Below are 22,907 nucleotides of genomic sequence, written 5' to 3' on the forward strand. Positions count from 1 at the left end.
GTCAGAAGCTGTCAACACATGACTGATGGCACCGGATATGATATGGCAAAGGCTTTACTCCAGGAGCACTTTGGAAATGAGCACGTCATAGCATCTGCATATATGGACAAAATATTCTCGTGGCCAGCAATTAAGCCAGAGGATGGGAAAGCCTTGCAAGCATACAGCCTATTCTTGCGAGGATGCTGCAACGCAATGAAAGACATACACAACCTATGTGACTTGAACACCTCTGCAAACATGCTTGCTGTGATTAAGAAGCTGCCCTACAAGTTGAGGGACAGGTGGCGAACAGAAGCATATAACATACAAGAAAAGCATCGCAAACGAGCCATGTTTGCTGATATTGTGACTTTTATCGAGCGTGAAGCAAGAATCGCTACAGACCCTGTGTTCGGAGACATACAGGATGAAAGTGGAAGGGCCAAACCAGTGCCTCGTCTTCAGGCTAGAGGGAGTAGCTTTGCCACCACTTTCACAACTGTTGAAAGAGATGCTCATTGGGAGAACAGAGACGAGGACAGACCTGAGGAAACATGTCTTTTCTGCAGGAAGAGTGGACATGCACTGGAATCGTGTACTCTATTGGAGGGGAGAGCTCACAGTGAGAAGATGGAGTTCCTGAAGAAGAAGGGAGTTTGCTTTGGATGCTTGTGCCCTGGGCACATTAACAGAATGTGTACGGAACGTCTGTCCTGCAAGACATGTGGCAATCGGCACCCGACCTTACTTCACATCCACTCTGAGAATGGAGATAGGAACAGGAACAACTCAGACAGAGCTCTAGTTGGAATCAACACCGGTGGTCTCACTGGGGCCGGTGATCAAGACTGTAAGCTTGCCATCGTACCAGTTAAGGTGAAGGCAAGTAGAGGTCAAAGGTCAGTGCAAACCTACGCCTTCCTAGACCCAGGGAGCTCAGCGTCCTTCTGTACAGTGGGTCTGATGGAGAAGCTTGGGCTTTCTGGGAGAAGAACAAGGATTCTTTTACGTACAATGGGTCAAGAAAAGGTGGTAGACAGCTGCATTGCAGTCGACTTGGAAGTCGCTGGCTTGGACAGTGACCAGTACTGTGAAGTGCCCAAAATCTTTGCACAACAACAGATGCCCGTCAACAAAAGTAACATCCCACGACGGCAAGATCTGAAAGAATGGCCTCACCTGAAGCATGTCTGTCTGCCACAGATCGACGCAGACGTGGAGATGTTGATTGGTTTGAATGTTCCCAAGGCCTTGGAACCGCTGGAAGTCATCCGAAGTATGAATGGAGGGCCATACGCAGTCAAGACGATGCTCGGCTGGACCGTAAATGGACCACTTGGAGGAGATGGCAGTGATGATCCTGCTATCAGCAGTAACAAAATCTCTGCTGTCACTCTTGACAAGCCCTGGAACCAGAAATTCAAGACGGATTTCCCTGACAACAGCCGGGATGAAGTACTAGGACCGTCAAGGGAAGATTGCAAGTCTCTGGAAATGGCTAACGAGGCCATGGAGCTGGTTGGACCGTCACTGAATGCCAATCACAAGAATCGAGCATTAGAGGAAGCTCGCCAGTGGCAGCTGGATGGCCTAACCCGGCAGCATTCTACTGCCCTGGACGATCTCAAAGAGACGCATAGAGCAGAAGTGGAGGCCTTCCTGAAAGAGAGAGAGCTAGGATTCCAGGCACACGTTGAAGACATGAACCAGAACACCTCGGAGAGACTGGACGTGAAGCAGACCGAGTTGGGAGCACTTTCTGCTGACCTGGCCGAGGCGTTTGAGAATATCCATCGGATTCATGAGCATTTCAGGGGAGGACTGGAGAAAGCCATGAAGAAGGAACTCAACACTGGAATCAATGCTTTGAATATCGTTCCCCAGGAGAAGAAGGAACACATTGTCGTGAAAAGAGAGGTTGCTCTGCGAGACCTATTGTTCCAGTTTAAGGAGGTGGAGGAGCTGCAGGAGAGTTTCTCTAAAGCCCAGTCTGAGAAGACACTGGAGAATGCGAACACAAAGATGGGATGTAAGCATGAAAGGGAATTGCTTCTACAAGGATTGAAGGGTTCTCACGAAATGGAGCAGCAACTGCAGCAGACAAAGGAGGAACTCGCAGAGAAAGATAATTCACACATTGGAAAACTGCATACTAAGCAAGAAGAAGAGAAGCAGTCATGGAAGTTGCTCGACGAGCAAAAGGCTGCCCATGAGAGCACCATAAAGGACATAGAGGTGAAGGTGAAAGCACAGACACAGACAAAGATCATCGGAAGGATTACAGAGACTATTCCAGACGGGTCCGGATTAAGACCAGCCTTCTTCGCAGATCCCTGACAACGATCCTTCAGGAGTCTACGGAGTCATGAGGGCTTCGCTTCCTTTCCCTGGATTTGGATTATAATTGACCCTTTTTCTTAACATTGGAATACTTTGACTTTTTCTGACTTTGGATTATTCGTGATTTTGCGTGGGGCTCGAAGACCTGCAATGGTCTACTGAACTATGAACTCAATCACAAAAAGACAAACGGTGGGAAAGGAATGTAATGTGTTTTCTATATGAATTAATGCCTTGGTAATTATTACTGTGTATTTATATGTAATAATTAGGGGCCGGAATGTTGGGGACAGGTTAGACAGCTCGATGTGTTGCTATGGTCACGTGGTGTTGGGTGGTGTCAGACAGGTAGTAAAGTCAGCTGTTCACCGGTGGCGTTTCATGAATGGAAGGAGAGGGGGTGAATGACGGGGAAGTCCAACTTTGCTGACCGCTTTATAAACACAAACGCTAAGACAACACTGCTATCTGTATAGGATTCTGCACCCACGATATGATGCCAAACATTGTTTTAACTACCTTTAATAAATGAATAAAACGCAGTACCCTGGAGAAGTGAGTCCTTGGCATGCAGCGCGTCTGGCAGTACATTTCCCCGCTTTTAGCCTCTCGGTGGCTTAATAAGTTTGTCGCCATACAATACCCATACCATTTCCATACTGTAGTCACAGTGAATGAGGTTTACAAATGTATGCTGAGTTCTGCTAAAGTACACACTGTCACTGCATACACTTATTTACGTACATAAGCATTTTTGAAGACAGGGGAAATCTCTGCTAATGGCTGCTAAAGTGGTGTGCTTGTGTTGGAATTTGACATGGAATGGAATGGCCACATATGGCTGATTTAAGAAACATTTGGAGTAGTTCTCCTAATGTAGACATACACAGACACACAGACACACACACACACACACACACACACACACACACACACAGTATATAAAATAAAACTAATATCTTGTAGAGATAGCACTGCACACACAGCATGTCAAGTGCTGTTAGCTTTGTAGCATCAACAAAGTAAAACATGGTTTTTGTAGCATGTGTCTATGCACGCTTGTCACCAAGAGACATTCCTGCAGATTTATTGTACTTGGCAAAAGGGGTGACTCTGATACGATCGACGCCTAAGGGAAACCTCCGTTTCGATAAAACTATGTGAGAGTCAACGTTTGGCACCTTTGCTAAACTAACATAGGAAAACTCGCTGTTCGCTGTGTTGCACGGTACTCTCTACAACCTACCCCAATCTATTCTGTTGTATGGACAGTACATGCTGGGCTGGCTGTCAGAGCGTTTGAAGGGTACAGCTTGCTAGTTTGTTAGCAGAGGTTAGAGAGAGAGGCAGAGAGACAAAGAGAGGGGGGGGGGGCAGAGAGATGTGATATGAGCTATCGTCCCAATTCCAAAATGGGTATTGAGTATGTCTTGTTATTACGAGTTAAACATATGCTATGAATCATTTCATTCATAAATAATGATAAATTAAGGATTTTGTCGCATATTGACGGCCCAGGGAGGACTGGCTCTCACATACAGATGGAGCAACAGTGCATCCAAAGCAACGCAGTGTAATGCATTATTGAACTACAACACTTATTGGAAATAACCTTAGAACATAAAGCTCTGACCTTGCTTTATTTCTGAGGTTACAAACATCGTGTCACAGACAGACACAGAGTCTTGTTACCAGAGCACAATATGGTATGGGTTCCTGAACGGATTTCATCTAAACGGAGTAAAATTAGACTCAGTGAAACATATACTATGCATGCTGTCTGCGAGAGTCATGTTCTTTCTAGAGTTTGGGATCTGATTAATTTGTCATTCAGGCAGAGAGCAGAAGACTGAAACACAGCAGGAGATGGAGGACACAGGGGTAGAAACAGTGAGACAGAGAGAGCGAGAGAGCGAGAGCGAGAGAGAGAGCGAGAGAGAGAGGAAAGGAGAGCCAAAGAAATAAGCCTGGCCCAAATAGAGGGGAGAGAAGGGTGGATAGAAGCAACTCTGATTCACACTTTGAACAAGTTGACTGCCATTAACGTTTAAGTCACTCTGGATAAGAGCTTTTGCTAAATGCCCAAACTGTAAATTGTAAAGAAACCAAGTTATAATGAGTTAAATGTAGAGAAATGGACTGAGAAAGGCAAAAATAAAGCAAGAATGAGAGTGTGCAAGTGGAAGAAATCCTGACTGAGATTAGAAACGGAGAGAGCAAAAACAGTCCCCACCCATATCATAATGCATCTTAGAAAAGTTCCATGCCTCTAATAGCAGGAGGTAACAATACTCTGTATCACGGCACGCCAAGCTCCAAAGACGAAATCATGACATGTAGAGTGTAGACCCAACTTAACTTGATGAGAACATTCTCACAAGACCGTTTTTTGCTTTCTGGTACCGACTATTGTCATGACTACTGGTGAAATATTATTGTCTTAATATTATGCTGAAAGTCTGGGCGAATACGTGAATGAATAATGTTATAGTAACGAATTAAACTGAAACTGATACAATCGAGCTGGCTGTTGGTGATTCCCCATTTATCCATCCATGCTTTGTTTTGCATAGCAGCAAGAAAAAAAACAAAGTGCTATCCAAGAATTTATTTACATGGGATTATGTTCCACAATCTTTATGTATTTTGTTATTCTCATGTTGCCAGTTGATTGCCAGCAACCTAACAGTCTTCTGGGCACTTCTAATACAAGGTGTTGAGAACAGCTCCACTTACAAACCTACCCTACTGCTTTCTTTAGAAACTGATCATGTAAATAATAATATAATAAATAATAATTACATTATTGCTACAGGAATACTGACTCTAGTAGTTTGATAACACTTTGCTTTGGGAATAGAATAGATAACCTAGTAAAAACACAAAATGCTAAATGAGGGATTAATTCCAAAACCCCACCGACTTCAAATTCAAAACACGCGTTCCACACCACCATAGGGGGTTTTCAATATACAGTACTTCTTCATTGTAATGACACATGTGTTTAAAAGTAGCTCTAAAAGTCAACGTCCCATTTAGGTGTCACATACTTTCACTCTCTCTCTCTCTCTACATGACAACAGTGTAAAGACAGGTGTGCCATTGTTTGCTATAAATGTCTGGATGGATGGCAGCAGCAGCAGCAGCAGATATAATGACACCTATTCTTCGCACCCTTAAACTCTTCCTACCTTCCTACCTCCATCCGGCCTTCCTACCTGACCATATATGGAGGCATGGGGTGACGGACGGACAGACTGACATGCACGTTTTCATAGTACCGGTAAATGCGACCTGTGGTCGCAAAAACTCATTTTTAAATGGTTTATAGCCCATACATATATGATTCATTAAATCATGATGGACACATGTTTCGGACCATAATCTATGTCGCCTCAGTTTGAACAAAACACAGGCAAACAGGGCGCCTGCCTCCCGGTTGCCTGAGAGTCAGCTCAGTGTAAACAGAGGAACAGCCCGCAAGGACTGTTTGGCCTTGTGGCTCATAAATAAGAGAGAAAGAAACACAGACAGACAGAGAAAAGCAAATGAGTTGAGAGGAAGGTACCACCACCATTCTTCCACATGCCTGAACTCGTAGTATGAAGAACAAGACAAGGTATGTCCGAAGGTAGTGTTCAACACACACACACACACACACACACACACACACACACACACACACACACACACACACACACACACACACACACACACACACACACACACACACACACACACACACACACACACACACACACACACACACACACACACACACAGTGATTCATCCAATAATCAAGAAGCCGTTTTATGTTTAAGACAGTAAGTAGTGACAGTAGTGAGTTACACAAATGCTCACACAAAAAAGGGCCAAAGCAGGCGCACGTGCGTGCAATACTTACATATTCCTTAACATTTTTGGTCTTGACTGCTTTGTAAGAGTAGTATGCAGGATACAGGGTCCCAAACATTAGCCTGGTGGGGAGAGAGGGAGAAGACAGTCAGTATTAAAATAAACTAGAAAAAGTGCCCTTCTGGGCACAGGTCTCCACCAGGTTATCCACAGATCCGTGCAGTTAGAGGTAAAAACACTTTTGGGGCAGTTATAGCGCCACCTTGAGGCTGAGTTGAAATTGTTCATGTGGCATTTCGTCCTTGGCCTAGTGGGAATGTGGGTGCACAATTTCACGGAAATCACGCGATGTGTTCATGATTTGCAGCATTCTGTTTGAAACTGAGCACTCCTGTGAACTTTGGAAGCCAATCTTAACCAATCAGGATGGAGTCTGAGAAATGTGAAAGAGCGGTTTCGTTGAATGGCTGTAGAGAGACTGTGTACCAATTTGCGTGATGTTTGGACAAAATGTGTAGGTGTACTGTGCAAAAACTTGTTTTGCACAAAGCGGCCTCCTGGTGGCGCTATAACAGGCCGTTGTGGAAAGTTTGGGGCAGAGGTTCATCGTTGGCATCCAGGGAGTGTGTGTGCAAAATGTGGCATGGACCGGGTTAACGGTGGCCGAGATTAGCTGCTAACGGACGGACGGACGGACACACGGACACACGGACACACGGACACACGGACGGACGGACGCAGTGCAAAACATACTCTCTCCCCATGCCTTCGGCCTGGTGGAGACAATAATTGATCAATTATGTGATAATACTTAAGACGTCTGTTTTTAACTCAACAAATGTGTATCATTTGCCAGTATGACAGAGCCATTATCTTCATATGATATTTCTATATCAGCTGATCTCAACTTCTCTCAAAAGTCTGTTTAAAAGTTTCTCCACAGTCTTGGAGCGAGTATCTCACAGCTCGACTCCAAGTGTGATGTACACATGTTCTCTTTTCTTCCCTTTCCTTCAATTATTTGCTCTCTTCTGCACAAAAAAAAACCATACAAAATACAAAACCCATTTTGCCAGACTATATGAGGTTTGCATACAAATATTTCTTCCAATTTTCCAGGCGAGGAGCGTGAGCCGCCTAGCCCGAGAATCATTTTCTCTCTTATTTTCATCTTCATGTGATGCCGCTCTGGGCCTTGACCCAGTCTCTGAAAAAAACACTGCATAATATAATGAATCATTGTTTCCTCTGCAATCTTCTGGGAGTCATTTTGTGGGCGTTCCACATGTGTGACTGTCAACCCCACCCCCATTCTGGTATAATAGGTTTCAGCAACAATACAGGCATTAGATGCGTAGTTCAAATGATAAATATTCGGCCAACTTTAATCAAGTTTTGAGGAAGCTTGGCTACGGTACGTCTATATAGCCAAGGCGGCGGAATGGCTACATCACCAGAAACCCACGCCTTGCGGCGGGATGTGAGCTTGTAGATCGCCAGTTTTCGTCTTTTCGATGAGCGATACCAGTGTGCAGTTAAGTATAGATATGGCGAGATTCAGGACAGTAGAGAGTAGAAGTAGACAGCTTTGTGGACGGTCGAGTGGTCATTGTATATGGTCTCCTGATAGCTGCTCACAGTAACAAAGATGTGCTTTCACTAGACTGCAGTGTGAAGAACAACACATACTGGCGTGCATGGCACACGCATGCACACAAGTACTAAAAAGACTCATGAAATTCCCAGTCTCTCTCTCACACACTCACACACACAGTAACAAGGGCAGTCTGTTCAACCACTTTCCTCTCAGCTGAGTTCCATATATTCTGACTCTGACAGATGTGTGTGACAGAGAGAGAGAGAGAGAGAGAGAGAGAGAGAGAGAGAGAGAGAGAGAGAGAGAGAGAGAGAGAGAGAGAGAGAGAGTCAGTCAGTCAGTCTAAAATGGTTCTGCAGTCAGGCCTGTTGGAAGCAACAATTGCATACTAGGACACTCCCTACTTCTCAGCCCCCCCTCACTCTCTCTCTCTTCTCTCTCTTTACCCCACCTCCTCTCTCCACTGCCTTTTTCCTCCCTCCATCTCTCAACTCCCCCACACTTTCTCTCTCCTCTAACTCCCAACTCCGCCCCCTCTCTCTGGCTCAGTACCCACTGGCTGAGAGAGGTTACCATTTATACAGCACAGCGTGTTCCCTGCAACCATACACACAGTCAGAGTATGCAGACAGCACACTGAATAGGAGAGGCTGTTCCCACTGGCCTGCACACTCAACACTCAACTTCATTACTGGGACCTCTCCAGGCTTTGTTTGGTTTATTTCCAGCTTTTCACCTCCCTGGTGGAGTGGTGGTGTCATGAGGCATTTTCTTTCCGAGGTACAGAGCCCTAGATCTTTTGAATTTTGTTGTGACGAACATGCAGCAACTCTGACACCGCACAGCCGAGTGACGTTGGAACTCAAAGCGCCTGTATGCCCGGGATCTGCCAATTTGTGGTGGTTCTCACGGTGATCCAATCTTTTTCACCTCGGACATGTCCTCTAATAAATATTAAGTTAACCAACTTCAAAACAAAGACCAAGATAATGCTGCAATTCGATGGTAAGGTCCATCAGAAACACCATTTAAAAACAATCCTCTCACAATGTTGTGGAATAGTGAATTGAGACAAATAAACACTAGTCACCAGTCAGAAAGTCTGACATGAAAGAAAAACAATATACCGGTAATCCTATAATAAATTATTGGCACTTTGGCTATCAGTGTGTGGCTGTGGGCGGCCTCTTTTTTGTCTTTCAAAGACCACCTTTTATGAAAGAAAAACTAAAAACGGGCAAACACAAGCTACTAACCTCTAACATAACAATTTAGATCTTATCCAGGAGAGCAGTACACTGTCATGTTAAGTGGTCTGATGGGTGGGCTACGAACATTCAAGTGTTTCTTAAGTGGCTGCTGGTCCAGAAAAGGTTGGGAAACACTGCTCTTAAATATATGAACAGGTGGCTATCTATACTGCCAACAGTCCAATGAGCTGTTGTTTCGCACGCACGCACGCACGCACGCACGCACGCACGCACGCACGGACGGTGGTGGGTTTGAACTTTACCCTGCTGCACCATCCAACAACTCCAGTGTTGGTGACTCACGTTACCTATTAAGGCAAGTAGAGCAAGTTCACATGCAGACGCATGCACAGGCAGGCATGTGCACAACCCTCCTCCGGCTGAAACACTAGCTTTTGTCTAGTGAAAGAGAGCGGCACGTTAGTGAATCGGGTCGATCGGTAGCACAGCACCATACATCACACTGGCAGGTACAGGATTTGTGGATTTAAAAGCAGCAAGGGAGCTGGCCCTGAGTAAACGATAGGCAGCGGATGCTGGGGGAAAAATGACACCCTTAACACACACGCACTTTGAAATACACAAAGTACAATGTGAAATGACTATGTGACAAAGTTTTCCACTGACATTTGTTTACTGTTCCACTTGACTGAAGATTGTAGGCCTTTAATAGTAGTATTAAGTAAGAGTATAAAATATAAGTAAGATCAGAAAAGTCTGATCAGAATGTATGTAGTAGCCAGATATTCTTCATGATCCACATACAAACCACTCACTATACCATTCTAAGCCTACACTTGTTTTTGCTATCTTTCCATGTTGCAGACAGTGAAGACATTTCATCATATAGATATAGGCCCATGGCAGAGTATTTACCGTGAACGCTTGTAAAATGTGCCGTTTATTTTATTAAACAGAGTCAGACCGTGCTCAATTGATTTTCCTTCTAGAAGTAACCATAAAGTAATGGAGAGCTCCGCATCCAATTGTTTTAATGAGGCTGGGTCTTGAAGCCAGAGAGAATTGTTTCTCATCTCGATCCTAGACAATAAAAACAATAAGCAGAAGAAACCGTATAACCTAGACCTCGGTAGTAAGTATAGTGTGGCTCCTAGTATATACAGTGCTTATCTGAATCCATCTGGAGAAACAGACATACAGTTTAGATAGGCTTACACTTACAGACGCAATGTGTAAACAGTAGTAGCACTTTAATTACCAGGCCGTTATCTACACAGTGATCTGACCCAGGCCAGCATGCAGGCAGATGACCGGCCCGAGTAGTGTGATGACCACATAATTACAATGTCTCCAATTCCATTCCGATAGGGCTGCAGCTATGGATTTATATAATCAACAAAATCGATTAGTATTTACGCCATATACTACTTCATTATAAAGCTTGCTACGTGATGCACGGCGACTGCCTAAATAAATATTCCATAGCAAACAGTACAATTCCCAACTAAGGGCAACTTTGAAAGAATGACACTATAATAACACAATAAATATTGAGATGAGTCACAGCCTCACAGGACGCACTGTCATGGCTGGGAAGGTTCATTATCAATATGGATACCTGCACCTGTGTTGACTGATGTAGATGTCATGTTATGACTCATGACTACTTGACCTGTCTCTGCAGAGTCCCTCTCTGACATTGCAATTAGCAACACTAGTATTCCCGATAAAAAAATAATCAGAGAAACACAGAAAGAGAGAGAGAGATTGAGAAAGGCGTGATCTTATTTATATAATGGCCAAGCTCGCAGCCAGGGCTGAGGTTTCCGCTACCAAATTTAAACTGACCTACAATTCAACCTGGCATGGTAGGAGAAATGGAGAGGAGATGAGGATGAGACGGCAAGAGGAGAGCACACGAGAAGCTCCTCAAATAGAAGTACTAGGCTATCCCGGGGGCTTGGTGAACTGACACCCACTGGGAATCTATGGGTACTTCCATGAGTTTAACTTGTGATCATCTCTCTAATGTTTCATATCCCCGCCCTCCCGCCCCCCAACATCTGATCGGAGATCAGATCAGAAACACTGGTGAACGACACGCAATGTTACTGAAACAATCAAACATTTATTGAATGAAAATGCCTTCTCTTTCTGTTTAAAATTACCTCTCTTAAAATAGGCTACAGAATACAGATTGGTAATACATTTAAATCACGTGTAAAATGTAACCCTATCCCTATTATAGATGAATGCAGACTTATGTAATTATATATAAACCATTTTTATGTTATGTGATGTATTGCATCTACACATGGACGTTCTGCAGTCTCCCATCACATAACACCGGATCTCTCACTGCTGCTTACAAGGTGCTGGAACAAGCCTTACCAAAAGAATAAAGCCCAGAAACACATGGAAGAAATAGTCCTCTGGACAGAATACATGGGAATGGGAGACACGTTTGTTGAATCGCAGGCAATGTGGGACCTCCCCTGTGGGACCTCCCCCGCCTAAATCAATTTACAGTAAAAAAAAAAGCTCTGCCTCTCCCGCCTACAGTAGAGACGCGACAAGTTGAAACGAGGAAACATTTTTTGGGGGGTATTTTTTCCAGTAGGTTCTCGGCAGCGTCTCCCAGAGGAGTTCAGCTCAGGACATGTGTTTATGCAACAGGAGGCCCAGGCGTCCAATCTCTGTCTGCTCTTTCTCCTCACTCTACCCCTTTCCTCTGCAGCACCCACCTTCCCTTTCTATCTCTGAGGTTTGCTGCTTCTCTTTGTGTGTCTCTCCCTTTTTTCTGTCATTCTTTTCACGTGTTATTACCGCATCCTCGCACTGCCTCTCCCGGTCTTGTTTTATACAGTAGGTTCCGAACACCTACACATGCCTTCTCTACACACCAGCTCCAGCTCCAGCACTCCCTTCATACCTCACCCACAACCCAACACACACACACACACACACACACACACACACACACACACACACACACAAGCCTACATTCAGACATATTGTCTCTCTCCCCCCTGTGCTGTGTTCCATGGCCTTCATCCAGAGAACCACCTCAGCTAGCAGAACCAGGCGATGAGCGGAGAGCCAAGGCAGTTTATTTTCCTGTTGTTGCTATGGAAACAGCAGTACTGCTGGATATCTCGTCTCTCACTCTCCCTCTCTCTGTGTATTGTTGCATTTCTCTCGAGTCAATTCTTTTTTGTCGTCTCTCTCTGTGCCCCTAGCCCTTGTAACACATGTTCCAGCCAGTCACAGTTTCTCAACATTTCTCTCCATCTCTCTTCAACAGTACGGTTCTGAAGCACAGCAGCACTGCACAGTGCACAAACCAGACAGGCTAGCCTCGATCCTCTCCAAGGCAGTCATTTGAAAGCCTAAGTGCAGGGCTTGCAGGTCTTATTCAAGCTAATAAAAGGCCCGCTGTTGTTGTTGATATTGTGACTAATAACAGGTATTTGTGTTTGATTGCTCCTAATTTGCATTGACTTCACTGGACTGTTGGCCCTAGCCTCCAGCCCTCCACGCATGCCATGCACCCACACAATGGTGCGCCCAAAAGTGTGTCAACAATAACATCAAGCTCAACGACAGCATTAAAACACCATGGAAGTTAATCATTTTAAACCTGGCTGGTGTCCCTATTTTGGGAATGTTATTATATGCAAAAGTAATGTATACCAAAAATATGTTTTTAATTAGCAGATCTACAGATGTATTTTCAACTACCGTAGTCGACGTATAAAATAAGGCCAAGAGGTGAATAGCTGCTATAGCTCATGTTAAAGACTTGTGATTTTACTTACTCAAAGTGTCAAAACATAGTTTAAAGTAGTATTATGAAAAAAACAGTGAAATTCAGTGTGCTTTTGTGGCAAACTTTGATCCACCATGACTGTTGTCCATATATCAACATCCTTCCTTTCTGATACAGTAACAATTTTGTGTTGATTCTTTGTTCAAGTTTGTTGACTGCTAAGTCAAAGCTCCATAAAAAGGTTATATGGCAAGCTAATGGAGAGATACTGGCTTCTGACCTGCTGTCAGTGCTGTGTGCATCATAATCTGCATGGCAGAGGGGCAGAGAAACAACATGTGTACTACTCAAAACACAAACCCATAGAAGGTCTATACATTAACTAAACATAACCCATATATCTTTCAAATAATTAACACAGTCGATTAGACACAGACAATTATCCTGTAGGTCATACAACCTTGGTATGAAGCACGAGAGCAAGGACGACCGCATTGTTCATGAGTGATGATGAACCCGATGAAGCACCCTTTACCAAATGCGTTGTTCCTCTTTTGTCATGCACTAATGGAATAAATATATCATCTAAAGTCATCAAGTAAGTCAGTCCATTAATTTGGATATGAATTTCACAAAGATAATTTAATTTAATTGTTTTATTTTTGAACAAAAATACAAATTGTTCAAATCAAAAAGGAAGAGCTTTAACAAAATCAATTAATTTCAACAGTAGTTAATGGTTAATTAACAGCAGAATTAGGCCTTGATCTAGGTTTGTGTCAAATTTTCATGGTAAAGCAAGCACATTCCTTTCCTCTTTCCATATTTGTGTGTGTGTGTGTGTGTGTGTGTGTGTGTGTGTGTGTGTGTGTGTGTGTGTGTAGAATTTGGTCCCACAAGCCAGCTCTGTTGAACTCAAAGGCTCTGGTATAAAAAGGACAATGTTTTTGACATGTGCGTCCAATTTGTCATGTCATGACCTTTGTGTACCTGTCCTCATCCTACTGGGACTGAGCCAGAGTGAAAAACAGCCTCGCTGGCCATTCGCCCCTAGCTGTGAATCACACAGTGTGTGTGTGTGTGTGTGGTTATCCATGAACCTCGTACTCACAAAAAGGAAACTAGACCTACACTTGTAAACGTAGGGCCCCTCTCTCTCCCTTCATTCTTCACACACCTACCTCCTTCCCTCTCTCTTCCCATCAGATCTCTCCATTTCCACCAATGCCTCCACCTTTTTTTTCTCCTTATTCCCCCATCTCTTGATTTCAACACCCCCCTCCCTCTCCCTCTCCCTCTCCGCATGCAGCTGAGAAAATATTCCTCTCCTGCCTTTAGATGGGCCTTAACTCTGGGCTCAGGGTTAACTTCCCTGGTTTCCTGACACCGTACACCCACTGAGGCTCCTGGCGTGCACAGAGCATGGACAGAGAGCCAGATGTAGGGAGGAGGAGAGACGACTGGGAGAGGTAGAGAGAGGGAGAGAGGTACAGAGAGAGAGAGAAAGAGAGAATATCTTAAGATCTCTTAAGATCTGGGCTCCCACCATCTGGTTTGAGCTTCAGGATGGAGAACCTGATTACATGACTTTTCCTCTAAAAACACAGGGAGGGAATTGTTGGGAGAACTGCTGCCCCAGCACATGGGACTGGCTGCCGTCCAAGTCTGTCCATCTCCAGATGACTATCTTATGGGAAAATAAATGGCAGATGTCAATCAAAAGAAAGTCTTTCCACGTGTCAGCGAGAGGAAGGTACACGATATGCTTAAACAGGCAGCAAGATGCTACACGTTTTAATAACTGATACACAAGTTTAGTGATATAGTATAGCTCAAGGGGCTTCTTTACACCTGAGTGTTTGCACAGGCTTGTATATTTTTTTGGCTTGATGGCCCGCAATAATAACAGATTAAAAAGGCCCCTGAACAAACTGTAAATGTACAAAATACATTCACCCATGCTGTATTATTTATTCAAGAATCTATCATTTATAATGTCTTCCAAATGAGTACTATTGAGAAACTATTAAACTGCTGTCACTTGACAACTATTACAATTTACAATGCATTTAGATTCGACACTGTTAAACCAGAGCTACTTACAAAGTGCAAAATCAGAGTGAATGTCATGAACCCTAGTCAACAAATGAGTCAATTTGCCATTATTTTTCTTTGGGATATTATTTTGAACATTGGAATTTATAGGCCACATGTGAAAAGGGTGCCCTTTATTCTTACAAAAATACACCTGTTGGTGGCGCTATAACAGGCCAATGTGAAAAGGGTGGGATATATTCCTCAGCCTAGTAGGAAAGTCTGTGAAAGTTGATCATCATCTCAGTCCCATTGACTTCCATTATAAAATAGAAAAGTAAATAAATACATATTTCAGTATATTTAAGTATAAACAAACTACATCTGTGGCCTACTAGCAGTGTGCATACAAAGTTTGGCACTGTTTATCTGTTTGCAGATTAGCTCCAGGCAGAAAGACACACAGACCCTTTCATGGACGGCTAGCCTCTCGCAGAGCCACGCTGTAAAACGTATTCCAGGCAGACTAGATTAAAAGAATTCTTGAAAGGCTGACTTTTTGAATCCAACAAGCTTTGTATCCTAAAGCGATATATGACACATCCCTGTGCGAGAGAATGCACACCCTGGCCTGCACCACCCTGAAAGACTTGTTCTTCACACTCTGCTGAGAAAACGACATCTTGTGACTAGCAGGCAGACAAATCAATCTGCCATAAGGGATTAAGCTTCACTGTACAAACTGTGTTCCAGGACTCTGTAATCCTAACATTTCAGCAGCAGCACACTTCCTAGACAAACTCATGCAAATAATAAAAAAGTAAAAGAAAAAAGAAAGAAAGATGAGCACAAGGACAAGATTCCAAAACAAGATGGATATATTCAATTATATGTGGAGATTATGATTTTTTTCCCCTGTGGCTTTAATTCTTTCAAATTAAGAGCACATGCACAAGTGATTTAAAAAAGGATAAAAAGTGCATGTCACGTGGCCACCATGGCCGGCCAAAGAATTTAGCAGCCCAGGAAAAATGCTAAGTATTTTTCAGATCATGGAAAAGTGACAGAAAGATAAATGATGGCACCATTCGTTCCAAAAGACTGTTAAATACGTTTAGGCAGCGTCTAGCCTATTTTTTGCTTGGTACTTTTGAATGTGTTCTTCCCATATCCTTATATTGCTTGTAAAGGTAGGCTCACCAGAACTTAAGTATGTGGTCCATTTTGGGTCATGACCCATAATTTAGGAAACCAGGATCTCTACGCCAGCATAATTGCATATAAGTAGAGTGCCTACTGCATGCATTTAGACAACAATCCACGTAGCATTCTATTTCTGTTGAGCTTCCTTTAGATTTACGAGTTCATGCAAGTGAGACAGCGGTCATAAATTTGGGGAATAGTTTGGCTTGTCTAGATTTGCTCCCATTTTAAATTCACTATCATTAGCATGAAATGAAGTGATAGCATGCTACATGCTTGTAAAACGAAACCATATGGGCCATTTCTTCTCAACAGACATATTTAATCATAGCATGTAACATTACCTACGCCTTTAGGGTATGCAGCTCAATATGTCACATCAGCCTATATACTTTAGATGTGACATATTGAGCTGTATGACATTTTCAAACCCACAGTTATCTTGACTTTAAAAAGCATACGAAACCCACTCAATCTGAGTTACATGGTTGCTGTCCGTGTGTATTCCAACAGGCCATCCTTTGTTCTGTGTCAGCAAGCGCTTGGGGTACATTTCACAAGTAAGCAGAAAGAGCAGGCTACATTTGGCCGACTGCAGTACGTTTTCCTCCTTGGCTTCAGAAGAAGCATGGATTTAAAAGCGGTTACAGTGCCAGGGGAATGTGTTCCGGTCGAATCAAAGTAAGAGCATACTAGTAACACATTTAAAAGACAATATAAAGGACGTTGGAAGGTATGAGGCATGATCAAGGAGGAAAAGATAAAATGCATTTAGATGTGTCATCCACACGAAGCATTGCACAATAAAAGATGTATGATAAAGATGATTTATGTTAGACTTCAAGAAGCAGGGAACACCCTCTCTTATTGTTGAATAAGAGGAAAAAAGGAAGACTGCTATCTAGTATCTACTCATGTTTTTTTTCCCCTCCCTCCCACCTGCCCTGCCCAGCACATGACATTCCTAACCTCCATGGGATGGATGATTATGTAACTAGCTGACTGTAAACAGAACAGAGACAAATGGAGCAGAGAGGGACACAGGCACGCAGACAGGAAGAAAAGAAAGGGACCTGTGGGACTATAACGTGGCTGTTTTCTGCTCATGTTCTTTTCTCTCCCAAAAGACTAAATCGGAATTTCTCTCTCAGTTCTATTCTATCAACCTGCTATGCTGGCAATAAACTGGCAAAATAGGCAACTCAGGCATTCTCTCTATACCCATCTGTCATAAGTTATAACATGATTGATAACAATAGTAAGTTGGGCAGTGCTGGGCTGGCTTGCTATTTACTGTACTTTACTGTATACTGTGACAGATGGAAGTGACACAGTTGGACATGTTGAGACGTGAAATTCTACCTTTCCACTTACTTAAGACTAGACAGTCAGCAACTTCCTGAGTGTTAAATTATGAAATGCTCATTTTGTGTTCCGTCCTTTTTTCCATTCTCTTGAGTTAAATTTGGAGTCATGATTTGATTTCATGGTGTAATCGTGATGGGTTAATTCATCAACAAGAGTGCAAGGCCATCACTCATAAACAACAATAAGCTAAGTAACGTTAGCTTCATAGCTAGCAAAGCATTCAAACAAAAATAGAAACAAATACTTCATAGGCACAAGACATTGATGGTCCAGCAAAACGACACACTCCAAGCCTTCTGGATGGCTACATAGTCGCCTGTGCTTTAATGCAATACAAGATTATTGTTGTTGTTGTTTTTTACACAGACGTAAAGTTATGGGAACACAGTGGCCCAAGTCTCCAACAGCTAAAGTTAGCCAAAAGGAAGCTAACACGTTAGCCTAGCATGCTAAGAGATAATGTACATGTACACCAAACGCGCGACAGAAATGTCACTGTTGTCAACTAAAGGAAGTGTCGACACACGTCACGTCGACACCTTTTTCAGATTAAAATGACGTATGTTTTGTGGAACAACAGGTTCGTGCGGCGAAGTAAAGGCAAACTTTAGCTCAGTCGCGTGATCTTGTATTTTAATCAACGGGGGAAAAAACTGTTAACTTACACAACAGATCTCGAGATAATCCAGGACACCATGATGATGGTCTTCTTCGTTGTGCTCGGGTTTGAAGAAGAGATGAAACGTTGAGGTGTGCGTGTGTGTGTGAGAGAGAGAGGCCCAAATAAACAGTCGGTGACGTTCTGTTTAAACTTCAGGCAAAACTTTCCGTTTCCTGGACGACAGAAGGAAATACTAGCGCACTGTTGTTATCTCAGCCACAACGACCATGTCCCAACGACATCCACGTTTACTAGAATGTTATTCTGCAGCCATCCAAGAAAAATATCTATCCGACTTTGTTTTCTGCCTTTTTTTTTATCAATCCATCCAACGGGGTCCACCCCTCTCTCTCCTCTCTCTTCTCTCCTCTCTTCAATTCCTAGCACGTAGAAAGGTGCTCCAACCAACGGCCTATGACGTCAACAGGAAAAGACCGCCTACCTAGGATCCCCATTGGTCAACCCCAGTCTGTTTACACCGATGATGAGCTGTGATTGGTCGGAAACGCTGGTCCACGTGACCTTCCCGTTTGACAGCAGCGGTGACGCCCGGTGACAGATTATAGGTGTCGGTGAGGTGACTGCGAGAACCAATTAATGAGCAAAGCGGTGAGGCGATTCAGTTGTTTTATCAAGCGTACAGTAGAATCAACCCTTCATTGGTTTGTTGAAAACAAAACAGATAATGATTATGACCAATCAATTCGAAAGAACGCAAAGACAGCCTCTGCTACTATGAGAATTTCAAGGGACCGTTAAATATCTAGTAGTATCCTCCTGCAGCATTTGATTTATTTGATTGATTGATTGATTGATTGATTGATTGATTGATTGATTGATTGATTGATTGATTGATTGATTGATTGATTGTATTCTCACTTTCACAGTATGTAGAATGGCACATTTCAACGAAAGCACAGGACCGACATCATGGACGGTTAAAAGTCTAGAAGGTAATACTAATACCAATAGCTCTAGTATAGTTAACCACCGTATACATTCTTTCTGATGATTAATAAAAGCTAAAATCATAGGCATTTGAACAGAGTTACCGATTGTAATTTGAAAATCAGTGATTCTGATTCTCTTCAGCAGCCTATGGCCAACATCCTATAAATTTACTTCCACCTTTGGACCCATATGGCTTACTAAGAAATCCTGTGAGGTTATAGGACTCACTAGTAAGTTAGTAACAGACCTGTACTTATTTTTGTAAACACTGTTGTTGATGAGTTGACTATAAAAACTAATTTCACGCACTTTTTTACACCTGTACAATAAACATGTGATGTCACAAGCTGATTTTCTAATGTTTTTATGATTTTCTTTCTGACATTTTTGTCATTGAGAATGGAGAGATAGGCCACAGAGTCACAACAAATATTGAATTTAATTTTAGTTGGAAAAACACTACTCTTTTCGACAATATTGTCATATTCTATTCTATTGTTTGCAGTCAAAGCAAGTGGCACTGGAAAAGGACACCGTCTTTGTTCTTGGTCATTAAGTAGTGTTTAAGTCATAATCATATTCATCACAATTTTCCATAGAATGCACTTGGCAGATACAGAGCCCATCTGTGAGCATCAGTATGCATGTTTCTTTGTGTGTGGACACTCAGTCTCGGGCACTATGCGGGCAGGCACACACCACCACTGCTGCATGGTGCATGCTGGTGTGTGTGTGTGACTGTGTGTGTGTGTGTGTGTGTGTGTGTGTGCGTGCGTGCGTGCGTGCGTGCGTGCGTGCGTGCGTGCGTGCGTGCGTGCGTGCGTGTGCGTGCATCTGTGTGTCTGTGCATGTAGGCTACTGTATGCAAATAGGCAATGTGTGTAATGTGAACTATATGCTTGTTCGTGCATTCACCATAGCATAATACAATATATATGTGTGTGTGTGTGTGTGTGTGTGTGTGTGTGTGTGTGTGTGTGTGTGTGTGTGTGTGTGTGTGTGTGTGTGTGTGTGTGTGTGTGTGTGTGTGTGTGTGTGTGTGTGTGTGTGTGTGTGTGTGTGTGTGTGTGTGTACGCGTGCGTGCATGCGCGTACTGTGTGCGTACTGTGTGTGTGCATGGCTGAGGTCCATAGCTACTTGTTATTCATGAAGGTGGCTGCTGCAATGTGCAGTGTTAGTGAGGGAGATTCCCAGTGGAGCCTCTGTGGTCACACAGACTGTCTGAGACACGATCAGAGGATCATGGGCTGTACAGAAATCTCACCCACACCCAGGACTTCTTCAGGTAGAAGATAAACAGAAAAGGTTTCAAAGTTCAAACCACAGCGGGTATTCGATTCGTGGATAGAATGGCACATTATGGAAAATAAACTGGAATCACTCATGTTTTGCCCATAATTATATGTGCAATGATCAGATAACAGGCTGACTCATGTTTTGAGTGAAAAGGTTTTGGGCTCAAAAGCTAAACTTAAAATTATAATTGTCATAATAGTCAATTTACGAGCTCACAATGTTTTGTGAGCTTGTATTATTGTATATCTCCCATTTTTGATATTCCTTGTTCGAAGAAATATACAGGGCTTAAGTGAATATTTCACACTTTCTGTACAGTACAAAACAATAGAGGTACATGATGTTTACTTTACTTGTGCTATTTATGTTGAGGCATTCTAAACAGTGTTGAAATTAGCAAATCAATAGCAATAGCAATAGGGCAGGCCGGTGTTATACAAAAACCTTAACATCTTTGCTAAAAGCTCAATTTGTTCAGTGAGTGCAGTCATTGCATCTATATTGTTCCCAAAGAGCATTTAATTGTGCGGCAGATCAATATTCAATCACGTACATGCAATACCTCATGACAAAACATGCAAGTCAGCCAGACAGTTTAGACAAAGCATCCAGTTAAAGGACTGATTAGTGGTGAATACATGCTGAAGTGGTAACCATTTATTATCTCATCGTCACTATTATCTATTATCTCAAATGACGTAAGTCATACAGTGCTGTGTGAACATAGTTAACCACTAAGGCCTGCCCTATACAGTACTTTGTAGTAGGATGAATAGCTGATCTACAAGCTTACAGCAGTGTGTCATGCTTTGATGCGTGCAAGCTGGTAGATCTTTCATTAATTTCCAGTGATCCTCTTTTCTTTTTCAGTAGGCCCTATTCCATGTTCTAATCTTAGGTCACTGTGTTTACCCATTTTCGCCATCACTCTACTTTATTCCCTCCTGCAATACCATGCACTCTCTCCTCACTTATCTCTTTTAGCTCTCTTCTCCTTGCCTATATCCTCTCCTCTCCATTCCTCTCCTAACCCTCACTTCTCATTCAATCTTTCTTTGACTGTCTTAAGTCTTCTTGTGCTGCTCTCAGAAGGTGCCTTTATAGCCTCCATCTTTCACTTGCTCTTTCTTCTCCTCTCTCTCTCTCTCTCTCTCTCTCTCTCTCTCTCTCTCTCTCTCTCTCTCTCTCTCTCTCACTCTCTCTCACTCCCTCTCTCTTCTTCCCTCTCTGGAGAGGACTGTCTTTACAGCCAGCAAGGGCTTAACAAGCATCTCAGGAGCACCATGATTTGTGATTCTATCAACGACAGGCTCTCTCCTCCATTCCCCCTTCTCTCTACAGTAGGTCTCTCTCTTTTGCCTCTCCCTATGCCGTCCTTACCCTCTCCATGGCAGTCAGTGTGATGGAGCTAGGGTACAGAATGGAAATACTGTGCCCTAGCTCCCTCACAACCTCTCTCTCTTCCTCTCCACTGCCCCCCCCCAAACACACACACAGACAGACAGACAGACAGACAGACAGACACACCTGTCTCTCTCTCATTCTCCTTCTTTCCTTCTCATTGTGTGATGGTGTTCTGTGTTCATTGTCGCTCTCTCTATCGTGATCTCATCTCTCTCTTTCTCTCTCTCTTTCCTGTACTCTGACCTGAAGGTCGCTCCAGGCTGATTGCCTACAGTACATGTTTCACACACAACTGCTGTCCTTTAAATCCCCTCCATTGTACGCGCACCAAGCAAGCACGCACGCACGCACACACACACACACGCACGCACGCACAAACGCAGACACACACACGCGCTCGCGCACACACACACACACACACACACACACACACACACACACACACACACACACACACACACACACACACACACACACACACACACACACACACACACCTGCCTCCTCCACCTCATTCTCTCCTTCACTGATTCTCTCCCTTTCTTTCTTGTACAGCTTTGTCTCTTCTAACCCCCTTTCTCTCTCTCTCTCTCTCTCTCTCTCTCTCTCTCTCTCTCTCCCTCTCTCTCCCTGACAGCCCATGAGGCCAGTGTGCCCCAGTGGAGGCAGTAAATCCAGCGACTAAAGGCACTTCATCACTCCCACACCAAACACCATAATTGAATATTAAAATCATGAATGGAACAACCTTATTATGTGTGACAACAGATGAACATTTTTTTTTTTTTAATAATTATTAATTACTCATTTATGTTTAATAATAAGGTATTACACACATTTTGTGTATTATTTTGCCATATAATTATTGTTTGAATGAGGTCAAAAGCCATTTCTGAAATTCTGACAGGTTCACTGTAATTTATTGTTTCGCAGAAATTAGGCAATCATATGCCATTATGCATTTTTTCCCCCTCACACATTGTTATAAATCCAATGTTTTCTTTGGGGGCACTATTTAACACAAACAGGAAAGGGAAACCAGAGAGTATAGTCAATAATAATAACAACGTAATAGCATGTCAAACCGTAATTATTTATTATAAACACAATGCTTCATGTCGTCATCACACTGTAATATCGTAAATAGGATCGATAATAATTGTGGAGAAAATAGTCATATATAGTGGCATTCATTCTCTGTGTGGCGGATGTATCCAGGAGGCTGCGGTTGTTT

The 22,907-nt window shown here is 43.1% G+C and overlaps 1 protein-coding gene across 1 annotated transcript in view; it reads right to left on the reverse strand.

Annotated features, from left to right (window-relative positions):
* Positions 1 to 18,388, reverse strand: part of reep3b (receptor accessory protein 3b) — a 42,773-nt gene extending 24,385 nt beyond the window's left edge. Inside the window, exons 1-2 of the mRNA XM_083787391.1 lie at positions 18,026 to 18,388; positions 6,228 to 6,300 (exon numbers count right to left, since the gene is read on the reverse strand). Of these exons, the coding sequence (XP_083643517.1) occupies positions 6,228 to 6,300; positions 18,026 to 18,057 (105 nt within the window). The 5' untranslated portion in view covers positions 18,058 to 18,388. The remainder of the gene's footprint in view (positions 1 to 6,227; positions 6,301 to 18,025) is intronic.
* Between the last annotated feature and the right edge of the window lie 4,519 nt (positions 18,389 to 22,907).

This window comes from Protomyctophum parallelum, assembly GCF_964188405.1.
Source record: "Protomyctophum parallelum genome assembly, chromosome: 17".
In the NCBI taxonomy this organism is placed as follows: domain Eukaryota; kingdom Metazoa; phylum Chordata; class Actinopteri; order Myctophiformes; family Myctophidae; genus Protomyctophum; species Protomyctophum parallelum.